Source organism: Lissotriton vulgaris, chromosome 1_1 (assembly GCF_964263255.1).
Source record: "Lissotriton vulgaris chromosome 1_1, aLisVul1.2, whole genome shotgun sequence".
Lineage (NCBI taxonomy): Eukaryota > Metazoa > Chordata > Amphibia > Caudata > Salamandridae > Lissotriton > Lissotriton vulgaris.
Window position 1 is genome coordinate 315241530 of NC_141685.1, and position 12504 is coordinate 315254033.

General features: G+C 43.9%; 1 protein-coding gene across 1 annotated transcript in view; it reads left to right on the plus strand.

Annotated features, from left to right (window-relative positions):
• LOC147747110 (vitamin D3 hydroxylase-associated protein-like) overlaps positions 1-12504 on the plus strand; it is a 394497-nt gene that overhangs the window by 359706 nt on the left and 22287 nt on the right. The window contains exon 13 of the mRNA XM_086952361.1: positions 2664-2772. Within this exon, the coding sequence (XP_086808487.1) occupies positions 2664-2772 (109 nt within the window). The remainder of the gene's footprint in view (positions 1-2663; positions 2773-12504) is intronic.

The window sequence follows — 12504 nt, forward strand, 5'->3', positions numbered from 1 at the left end:
TAGATTCCACACAGAAAAAATAAATTAGAGTATGTGTAATTCCTAAAGTTGCAGTCAAAAGCAGTAGGCCCAGAGAAAGAGACTGTATTTGCTTGACAACATGCAGGCACAGAAAAAGAGACTTTAATTTGCCTGGCAGCATGTAGGCACATGAGAAGAGACTTTTATGTGCTTGGCAACATGAAGGGGCAGAAAAAAGGGACTTGTAGTTGTTTGGCAGCATGTAGGCGCAAAAGAAGAGACTTTTATTTGCCTGGCAGCATAAGTGCGCAGAAAAAGGGACATTTAATTGTTTGGCAGTCTATAGGCGCAGAAAAAGAGACTTTTTATGTTAGGCTGCCTGTAAACGTAGAAACCTAGATTTTTATTTGCTGGGCAGCTTGAAGGCATAGAAAAATAGACTTTTATTCGTTGGGCAGCATGTAGGCGCAGAAAAAAAAACGATAGTTTTATGTGCTTGGTAGCATATAGCAGAAGAAAGAGGCTATTTTTCAATAATGGTGCAGAATCAATTTTTTTTTGAGAAACAACAAAAGTAGCAGGCAGATTTGGCCGAGCAAAGTTCATAACGCCACAGTTTTGAAGCAAAAAGATACTCCTCAGAGGAGCAAAGCAGTTCGTTGCGGCATCAGCAGTAAAAACAGAAACAAAATGGCGGCTGCTACATTCCAGTGCAGCGTGAAGAGAAAAATGAAGAATATGCTTTGCTAGGCTCACCCGACAATGTCCTCGCTAGTACCTTGGGAAGCGCTCCTGTTCCGACAACTGCAAGTAACCAAACAAGGGTCCAAAACCGAAAAATATGCCCCGGAGACGTCGACGGCCCTCACACCTCAGCGGAGCTCTCGGCACCAGCAGCCATTCCGGACGGCTCCGAAGCCACGCCCCCTGGAAAACATTTCTAAAGTATGAAAAGATAGAAGGCATAGAAAAATAGACTTTTATTCGTTGGGCAGCATGTAGGCGCAGAAAAAAAAACGATAGTTTTATGTGCTTGGTAGCATATAGCAGAAGAAAGAGGCTATTTTTCAATAATGGTGCAGAATCAATTTTTTTTTGAGAAACAACAAAAGTAGCAGGCAGATTTGGCCGAGCAAAGTTCATAACGCCACAGTTTTGAAGCAAAAAGATACTCCTCAGAGGAGCAAAGCAGTTCGTTGCGGCATCAGCAGTAAAAACAGAAACAAAATGGCGGCTGCTACATTCCAGTGCAGCGTGAAGAGAAAAATGAAGAATATGCTTTGCTAGGCTCACCCGACAATGTCCTCGCTAGTACCTTGGGAAGCGCTCCTGTTCCGACAACTGCAAGTAACCAAACAAGGGTCCAAAACCGAAAAATATGCCCCGGAGACGTCGACGGCCCTCACACCTCAGCGGAGCTCTCGGCACCAGCAGCCATTCCGGACGGCTCCGAAGCCACGCCCCCTGGAAAACATTTCTAAAGTATGAAAAGATAGTTCCCATTTTTCTTCTTTAAATTTCAGCTGTAGTTATGCTCTGTGACATCTTTCATCTTCACTGGTGGCAGCAAACATTGTAATGTCAGAAATTACCTGCAATAACTTTACATGTCATCTCATTATTACAGGATACATCACAAGTCGCCTGTAATGTATCCATCCACCCCTCTCTTTCCAAGGCACATGGGGGCATACTAACAAGGGCTTTATCTCCATTTTTTTGGCTTTAAAAGCCAAAGAAGTGGAGAGAAAAATATTGCCCTATCAACAACAGGGTGCTAACATGCAAAATCGCATGTTAGCACTCTTTTTCACTACGCTTCCCTTTGCATCTCTAATGAGATGCAAAGTGGGTGTTCCAGAGGAAAATAATAGGAGAAATGTCGCTAAGCAACATTTCTCCTATCATCAAGATTCCCGCTAACCCTGTTAGAGACAAAAAAAGCAGCGCTAACCACAGTTAACGCTGCTTTTTTACATCTGCTAATTTTCAGACTTAGCCATGTAATCCAATGGGAGGTGGATTACATGCCTAAATCCACCATGGGCTATCAACAAAGATATCCCTATCCTTGTAGTTTTATCGCTGCATTACCAGCGATAACCTCCCAAAATGCCGCTTTCGCTGGATTTTTTATTGCCTAGGCAGTTAGCGTTGTTAGTAACGCGATAACCAGGCGATATTATCCTGCGATAGCGGGCGTTATAAAAATTAACGCTAAGCACCCTTAGCGTTAATTTTCCCTGTTCCTTGTTAACATGCCCCATGGTGCCTTTACTTACTCAAATATACCAGATGAAATCCAAGTCGATTTTTGGAAATACTGTGGCAAATGTATCCCCTGTAGTACTATTTGAGTATTATTTCGGTTAATAGTGTATGTACAAGATTGGATTGTGTATGTGCGCTCACTCTGACGTGCCGGTACGTAATTCTTGGATGGACAATATATGTGAGAGTGCTAGGTGTACTGAATGGAAGTGTGTTTATAGGAGTGGGCCTTTATGATAGAGGTAAGTGTGGGTGTAGTGTTTGGTTATTGATTTGTGTGGGGTCTGTGGTAACTTCATACCTATCTCTCCTACAACTCTGGAAACCAGCGGACATGCTAATATGCTATTATCACTTATTGGGACAAAACCAATGTGTGAAAAATATCTTATGTTGCCTTTTCTCACTTGATTCTTTCCTTTTCTACTCAGGACTACAAGGAGGAGTTTATCGCGGAATGGAAGAAGCTGAAGTTAGATGTTGTTCTTTGTCCAATGTTGGGTCCTGCTTTTAATATTGGGTACCCTGGACTTCTATTTGGTAATGTATGAGTCGGGGGGACCTTGCTTTCATGATTTGTTCTGTGTGCTGTGAACCCAAAATATGTTTCTGTTACCAGCTCTTGTTGGAAGTTAGTTTTGTGGGGCAGGGCCAGAGGTGGGTCAGACAGAGGGTTGAGGGCCTCAAGTCCTTCTCTGTTTGGCTCATGTTACTGTCACTTAATTGTAATCTTACTGAATTTTCGAGTAATAGTTTTGAAACCTTGCCATATAGAGTGTGAGTTATCTACTGCATGTTGGCATAGAGAAACCATAGCAAACCACTGCAATGTGCCTGGCCATTGCAAGTGGTTTCTGTAACTTTTGCATCAGGTAACACAGCTTTAAACTTTACACTTTGTTTAACTCTATAGACTCACTCATTAAAGTGCATGCGAATAATCAGCCACATTTCAATGTCTTCTCCCTCAAACTATACTCAAGGGCTCGAATTGCTGGGGCATGCACAGCTTTTAACAAGAGTCCCTGAAATTATGCAGAAAAGAGGGCCTGCATGATGTGGCAGAGCAGACTACATTGTATTACAACACAATTTAGAGTTTGCGCCAAGGAAATGCAAAATATGAGGCACATTGTTCGAACAGTGCAAAATGTGGAGTGTTGACAGCAAAACGACCTCCCTGTCATTGTAGAGGAGATTGGTCTTCACCAAAACTGTTTCTGGATTTGAAACACGAAGATGGAAAAGAAATCCTTATAAGTAGAGTAAAATGTGTCAAGTTTTATATTTAAGGGGCCTAACCACAGGTTTACGTCATTGAGTGACACACTTCAATAATGCTGGCCATTAATTAAATGGGCAAAGACTCTTTTCTTGCTCCATTTATCATCAGAGGTGGTTTGCCACCTTGCATGTGGGTGTCCTCATTACATAAAAAGTAGTATTAGGAGCACAGACAAGTATTTCTTTAGATCGTTCAATGGCGGATATCTATACTACTATAATAAAGGAAGAACTTTCAGCATTTGAGGCGGGTAAACTCGGGAACCACAGCACCAATTCACACACCCGATACACCGTTTGAATCGTCGGGTGTGTAGATGGTTATAGGCTATGTAAATTTAAAAAAAAAACGCTATTTAAGAAATTTACAGTAAAAAAAAAGTAGTCCCTCCGAAGTAGCGCCGCCACGACGTGCGTGCTCACGTCTGGAGCGCGGGGAGGAGCGGCGGACATTGCGCGGGGGAGGAGTGGTGACGTGAGGAGCAGCGGACAGGCCAGTGGTGGTGCGAGCAGCGGACAGGCTGGAGGAGCGGCGGCTGAGGTAAGGGAGCGTTGGACATGGCGCGGGAGGAGCAGTGACATGAGGAGCAGCGGACAGGCCAGCGGCGGTGCGAGTAGCGGACAGGCGGGAGGAGCGGCGGCTGAGGTAAGGGGACCCATGTCGGGGCAGGCGGGGGTCGCGGCAGGTGGGTGTCGGGGCCGGCGGGGGACGGGCTGGGCGGGGGCCCGGGCTGCTGGACAATGTCGGGGCGGGTGGGGGTCGGGGAAGCCTGTTGCTCCCGGACAAGGTCGGGACGGGCTACTAGTCAGTGATAAAATATTCTAGAGTGGTAATGGCTAGGATTTACAAAGTAACCATTTAAATGCTCAAAAAATAAAATGTTTGCAAATGGTTCTTTTGGGGTAGCAAAAGATGTAGAGCTGCTAATTCTGCATTTTGTGGGATGCTCTAAATGCAGATGTCCTGTGTAAGGAATAGGATGGTCTATAGCATGCAAATGTAGTCGACTTTTTGTGGCTTGACCTGAGCAATAAGACATTCCACTGATAAAGTACTTTGTTTAGTCAACTACCCCAACAACAGAACATATAAATAAAGAATCCACTCCAAGTTTGTAAAAATATTACAGGAATATGAAACTTAAAAAAGACTGCGAAATAAATCGAAATGGCTAATGGTTTCAGATATTATGGGAAAAGGGAAAATATATCTTTGCAAATCAATAGAGCATTACATTGTAATGTCAAGATAGAAATTAGTGTATTTCAGAGGCCCTATTGAGACAGAGGCATCTAAAGGGGCAGAGTCCAGGTAGCTGGATTAAAACTGGAGGCTAATCCTGGTGCAGGGTTATAATTCTGTTCTTAAAATGTTAATGTTTTGAGGTATTTATAATGCGCACAGCTACTCCATGGAGTGTCCCGGTTCTAACAGGTCCCCCTTGACAGAAAACAGTGTACAATCCCATCCCGCAAAGTCCCCATTACTGATGGAACAGCCAAGTCTTAAGTTGGCGCCTGAAACTGAGACACTCTTGTTCTTGTCTGAGAGAGAGAGGCAGACAATTCCATAGACTTCCAACCACCCCTTGGAATGAAAGTACCCACTTCCTACCCCGGAAGAAGTTAGGCACTGATAGCAAATGTTGGGTTGATGACCTCAATGTCCTGGCTGGGGTATAGGGTATGGTTTTATTTATGATGTACTGAGACCCACTATTATGTAAAGCTTTAAAGGCCAACACAAGGGACTTTAAATTAACCCTGCGCCAAGAAACTCCGGTGTCAGTGCACTTTATAAAAACAGCATAAAATAAGATAAGATAAGATAACCCTATTTTTCACTGAGAGTCAGTGCAGAGATTTTAAATGAGCGGTCATGTGAGTCCTGGGCCCGACCAGAGAGATGGCTCTAGCAGCCGCATTTTGAACTACCTGTAGGCAGCCCAATAGATTATTTGGGATGCCCAGGTATAACACATTTACATAATCCAGCCTTGACGTGATCACGGCTTGGACCACTGTTTTCCTATGGGTAAGGGGAGCAGCGGTAGGAAGTTTCTAATCATTTTTAGGAGCCTAAAACACATACCCGCCACTGATTGAACCTGCAACTTCATAGAAAGATCCGAGTCAAGCAAAACTCTAAGATTTTTCACAGTGGTAACTGGAATAGAAGGAGGAGACTGATCCTGGGGCGACCAATTACGCCATTCATCCTCCGGAGTGTGTCCGAAGAAGATTATTTCAGGTTTGCCAGAGTTACAGGACAGTTGATTTTGTCGGAGGCCAGTAAAAGACTTAAGTCAGGCATAAGTTAATTGTGTTATCACAAATCATCTTGCCCTTCTCGCATGTGATCAACAGTTGAGTGGCGTCGGCACAAGTTATCACTTTTGCCCCATGTTGTTCAGCTAGGGGTGCCAGTGGGGCCATATAAATATTAAATAAAGTTGGACTCAATACTGAGCCTTGAGGCACTCCAACTTTAAGCGGTGGAATATCCGCTGGGAAAGGTGGGACCAGACAGATTGCTGACGGCCTTCCAGAAAGGAAGAATACCAACTGAGAACCATGCCGCCAATGCCACATTCACAGGGACTCTGTAGGAGTCGTCCATGGGGCACGATATCAAAAGCTGCAGAGAGGTCCAGCAGTACCAATACTACCTTACCTCCTCTATCAAGGGTGGCTTTGATAGATTAAGTGACTTCCAATAGGGCCGTTTCTGTACTATAGTTCGCTCTAAACCTCGATTGACAATAAAGAAGTTTGGAGCAGAAACATATCAAGTGGGACTAAATTTTAAGTTTTACCTTAGCAGGGTTCCAAAGCACTGGTTATGTGTTGAAAGATCACTCAGGAAGGCACATCATCTGACAAGAAAAGCTCCAAAAGAAGCTAAGTAAGGACAAACCATGGGAGCTCATGGCTAGCCTAAATAGGTGGCTCACCTGTATCAATCTTTTTACAACCAGACTTTGAAACTTTATGAAGCTCAAAATATTTCAGTGGGACAAAGTCGATAGTCATGTTTGTACAGGCTTTACAAGGTCAGGTGAGCCTTGCAACATTTGAAAAAGCGTACATGGTTGTGCGGCTGTCTAAAAAGTTCACACATTTGATGCACCTCTTTTTTCCTGGTCCCAGATTCCTGCAAATATATAGCTTTTGTCCTTCAGTAGAGGAGAAATGCACTGATGCACTGAAAAATAAGGTTTGTAATGCAAAATACATTTTCCAGGGTATTCTTAAAGCAAATGTAGGACAGGTGCCTGTGACTTCTGACCTGTTTTGGCCACAAGTGAAGCAGGAAATTCTTTCATCTGTGCATCTCCTCTTCAAATCTTTTTCTTCCCCCTACGAGGCTGAACAAGGTTTCTTGAATGGAAATTCTATCAGACCGTAGAGGGTAGTCCCTAATCCAAACATGAGGAAAATTCTGAAGCTTTTCACTATTTGTTCATTACATAATTATGAAATTCCTTCTCTGGAAGTGACTCAATAAATTATCTATTGCTGGAGCATTCCAACATAAACAAGGGTCTTACTACCTAATCCTCCCACCTCTAATCATTTGCCCGATTCACCTAAATGTCAATCCTCTCTTTCTTCTTTGCACTCATGAGATCGTTCCTATGTACAATTAAGCCCCATAGTGTCATGCCTGAAAACCCACAGAGCTAGATAACCAAAGCTAGCAGTGCATGTACTCTGAATGTAAGCCAATAAATCGAACAATTTAGGCTATCCTGGCTGCTATGACTGTATTTTTTTCAGTGAATCCTGTACACATACAAGTCTTCCCTTCTAAAATCTTAACTTACCACCATCGAAAATGATGTATAGTCTCGGCAATCACGCCCACAATGCTATGCTTTGGCAAATGCAAAACGCAAAAATATATGTTGGCCTACTTTTTTAGGCCTGATAGATAATGAAGCAATCAGATTTTGTTTCTGTTAACATTATGCAAAGATTTCTGGCACCAGGACAACATGGACGGTCACAAATTGTGAAATAATTGAAAACAACTGTGTGATAGATCTGTTGCTTTATTTCTGTGATGCTGGTTTGTCATCATAGTCCATTGTTAACTTTTAATTAACAAGCATTTGCAATGCAAATTGGTCTCGCATTTTCTTGAGTTAGAGGTATTGGCGTTGTAACTGATAATGCCTTTTACTCATGTTATGAGTGTATGTATGTAGTGTGTAGTGGAATTATGTGGGTTGGATTGGAATTGTTAGTTGTGGGATAGTGTGGCCTGGTGCTGATTTCTGTGGTGGAATTCTGTGCCAAGGTGTGCAGTGGAATTATGTGTATAGTAATTATGTTGCATTGAGTGTACTGGTAGTATGTGCAGTTGGATTCCGTTATGGAGTGCAATTATGCGGAATGGTATTTTGTGTTGTGTTTGTGTTGTGTAGTGGTGTAGTGTGTGGCATGGTATTGAATTTTGTTGTTTGGATTGGATGAATGTGGTAGTTGTGGAATTGAGTGGTGTGGAGTGGATTTGTGGAGTGGAATTATATGGCTTTTTTTAAATTAACAGGTAAATAACAGGCTGAAACCGGGGGTAAAACATACTACCGAAAGGAGCAGAGAGCAGAAACAAAAAAAAAAAATGTTGTAGGGTCAATGTAACACATGTTGGTGCACTAGCTGAAGGATCAGTGGTTCTGAGCAAATGCACATAGCCCAAATTAAGGAAAGAATTAGTTCATTAGGAATCATTTGGCTTCAAGTTTGAAAGCAGTTATTGATGAGATTCTGCACAATTCCAGAGGAAGAGAGTTCCTGATCTTTGGGGCAGCAACGACAAGTTTCTTTTTGTTCATGATACCTGGTTTCAGGAGGAAATTGTTAGCGCTTCTTGAGGCTCTCTTGCCACAGGATAATTCAAGCTTTTGCGCTAGGTACCTGGGGGTGTTGGTGTACAAGGCTTTGTACACTAGGACACACGATCTTTAACCCGTTTGCCACGCCGGACATTCTGCCGTGGTGCGGGCGTTCTACAGAGTGAGCACCGTTGGCTGACGCAGCCGTCGGCCAATGGTCGTGTGCAGCACCCAGAAGGTAGTGCTCACGTCAGCTGTTGGCCGACAAGAGTACGGAACGGGTTAACTGAAAAAGAGCTTCGTAAGGCAACCATTTAGGAGATTTTAGGACTGGGGAAATGTGCTCATTACATTTGGTACCAGTAACTAGTCCAGCCACAACATTCAGTGCTGACCTTTGTGGAGCCAGGGTGTATTTGGGAAGGCCACAGAGCTAAGTACTGCCATAATCTAGCCTATTGCCCGGTGGTAGTGACTTCTCCGTAGGACAAGGATGATGTTAAGAGGAGAGCTCCTTGACCAGAAAGGAAGGATATACGTAGGGCATAGATGGTGTTAAGAGAACTTCCCATTCATTTGTTTCTGTTGCCATCCCTTTACAGCAGGCAAGAATATTACTGTAGTCCCTGCAGGTGCCTTTACTATCCTCTGTTTCCTTATGACCATGACCAGTTTGGTTCGAACACATAGAGGAACTAGATGATATGAAATGGTTAGGCAATAAGGAAGATAGGAAATCCTTGAACCAATTGAAAAAAAAACAACTCAACTTTCATTGAGAAACCACAGATGGACCGAGCCATTCCAAGATGGCTGCTACCTTGTCGAACCTATCTCGGACTGCAGTTGTAGTCCCTTGTTAGTTGTAAAGTGCAGTCCTCTTTTAATTGCTCTTGCCCACTGCTGCCCTTTTTGTGGAGAGTAGAAATGAGGCAGTAAGGAGGAGAAGCCCTGTTGTTCAAAATGGCCGGGCAATGTAATTGCAGTACCATTGTGCAAACAGACCGAACCGTAAAGTTTTACAAATTGTCTCTTCAATTTACAATCAGCATTTTTCATTTCCGCACTGCCGCAAGTCCCGTCCTGTCCAATCTCCCTTAGCAGGGCTGAAGCCCACATTGTGATATTCTCACTCATGTTGCAGTGGTAACCCTCCACTGGACACCCAGGGTGGCACCATAGAAAGGCAGGGGACTAGCACGGTCGCTCAAAGTGTGCAGGGCCTCACATTGACACTCCCTGACCAACCCTGCTGATTGCTGCTTTACAGTTCCATGATCAGCAATGGGGGAGGGGTGCGATCGATCTTCCCCAGTGTGTGCCTGGAGCGGGGGCAGCTACACCACGATACGTTTCCCTCTGGGTGCTGCCACCACTAGCCAAAATCTTAGCATGAGCACAGCACCAACGTGCCAGATCGTTGCAGGCAGTAGGCATAGGAACCCCGGAATGGCAAGCGGATTGCCGCGCGAGGAAGGGAGACTCAGCACTGCTTCCGATTTCTGGGCGATCGCCCGTGGGCTGCAATCCAAACCCTGCAACGGAGATGAACTCCTGTCCTCCCACTGTTGTCTGCCAGAATCGCGGTTCAGCGCTCAGTCAAAGGAAAAGAGGCATCCACCAGGATTCAGACAGGATCGAGGCATCCGGCATAGTCATCCAGCACCCCGCACAGCTGATCAATGGCCCCAAGTGAGGTGAGAGGGGTCCGTGACAGAAAGTCGAAGCGGACGGTCCACAAATGGTGTGAGATGACCTCAGGGGCAGCCGGACGATGGGTGGCTGGGTTGAACAGGGATATCCACCGATTTGGTGATCCCTAACCCAGGAGTTCAGTGGAGGAGCTCTCGTCTGGAGGCCATCTTGGTAGGCATGGTGCGCAGTGGAATTTTGTGTATCGTAATTATGTGGTATTAAGCATTCTGGGATTATATGGAATGGGATTGTGTGTTATGGTGTGTAATTATGTGGAGTGGTATTTAGTGGGAGTTTAGTTATGTGGTGTGCTGTAGAATTTTGTGACAATGTAAAATTCTGTGGTGTGGAATGGATGTATGTGGTCTGTTGTGTAATTGTGTTGTTGAGTTGAATTATGTGGTTTGGTGTCTAATTATGTGTTGTGGATTGGAAATGTGTGGAGTTGAATTGTGTTGATAATTTTTCCTTTTTGGTGAGGCAAATAACAAATAGGTAAGAGGTAAACTCCAGATCTGTGTTTTAGGGTGTTAAAAAAAATCTAGTTTCAAACGGTTGGAGGCGTTGGATAATAATCATACAGGGAGAAATGTATCAGTCCCTAATATCCTTATAGAAACTTACTGATGATCATGTCAAATCACAACAGGGTATTCGGTTATCTTTTTCTTTATGTAACAATGCCTATTACAGTGCATAAATTAAATACGCTTGCATGCAAACATAAAAAACCAACTGACTCAGCTGGTCTGAAAACAGACCATTAGTCTGAAATTATCATGCCATGCACAAACATTTCTTATGGACAGAAAAACCTTACAGAGGAGCAGCTGACACCTTGCCCTCATTTAGAGGAGGGCTTTCAGCTAGCGACAGCGACAGAGCTGGATGCACACCATTCTTTCTACAAACAAGTCAGTTTTGAGGAAGCTTTTATCATGGGAGAGGGCTATCCCGATGATTCTGGTACATAGATAAATGTAAACCTTTCTTCTTCTGAAAGGTTAGGTGGCAGGAGGCTACTTACATCAGACCAATGGATTTTGCAAACAATACAAGGGAACAAACTAGAGTTTAATTCCCACACTTTTCAGCTAAGGATTAACTAATCCTCTGAACATCTAGTGATGATCAAAGGTGTTTTGATTTAAAGTGGAGCAAAATAATTTTATAAATATTATTATTTTTTTCGATATGGCTATGCTCTTAAATCAAAGCAAGATTATTAATCAGTGTTGAAGGTTCCATTAGGAAGCACAGGTGAAATCAGTTGCCATTTAAACTTTATTATCAAGGTGGCAACCCCTCTTCAAAATAGTGGCTCATTAGGAGGGCCATAATACATCAGTCACTATTATTCAGAGAAAAATAATTTCCGACACCTTATCTATTATCAACACATTGTTGGGAGGAGAAAATAACATCTAGGGTAAAATTGCCATCTTTTGTTCAGAACTAGGGAGTATAAAATATCTCACCCAGAGTCTAACTTCATGTTGGACACATAATTTTGCTGAAGGCAGCAACCTTTGGTGCTACATTGGGTAGTCCAAATTGCAAGATCGCTGCCAACTGGCGAGAGGCACAATCCAATATATCCAATCAGCAATGTTCAAAAAACTATTCAATAAACAAATGCCTAATTTAATACAACTGCAAGTAAACACCTTGGATTTCATGGGGCCCGTGACCAGACATCATTTGACTTTCTGTTGGTAGTTTATGGCAGATTGTAGACCTATGTGGAGGGGGTTAGATTGATATTAATATATGCACTTCCTGATAGTCAACACATGTTCTTTCATGAAATGGTACGGTCCTAAAAGAGGGCTACTGATTTATTTCTCCAGCACTGGCACCATCGGTTCTCCCATAAACCTTTGATGCGTGCTAGGATTTGTGCACACCTGGTATAGAATGGGTGCTTTGTCATGAACACACCAGCAAGTCGTAGAGAGATGAGACACAGTCCTGAATGGATCCCTGCAGACGCACACGGTTTGCAGAGAGAGGCAGCTGATGAAAGCTGGCCCAGCAGGCAGCTGCCTCACATCCCACACAGAGTCCCAGGTCTCTCCTGTCGGCTGGTGCTCACAACCCAGTGGGCAGAGAGCCCTCCTGACCTGCTGTGCGCACTCCCTGTGCACAAGAAGCAGGTGTACAAAGAGCCGTTTGGACCTGCTTGTACACACCCCCGTTCACGAGAAGCTTGTGCACAGAGAACCTTTTCTGCCTAGTGATGCACACGCCCTGTGCACAAGAAGCTAGTGTAACCTTCCCTGCCTGCTGTTGCAACTCAAGCTAGGGCACAACAAACTTTACAAAATCCATTCCGATCTGCTGCACACCACTCAGGAGACGAATACTCGCAAAGACCTCCGTCCAACCTGCTACACACACCTCCAGAGAGGGTGTCCCTTAACCCCCCTCCAGCCTGTACCATTTGTCCACA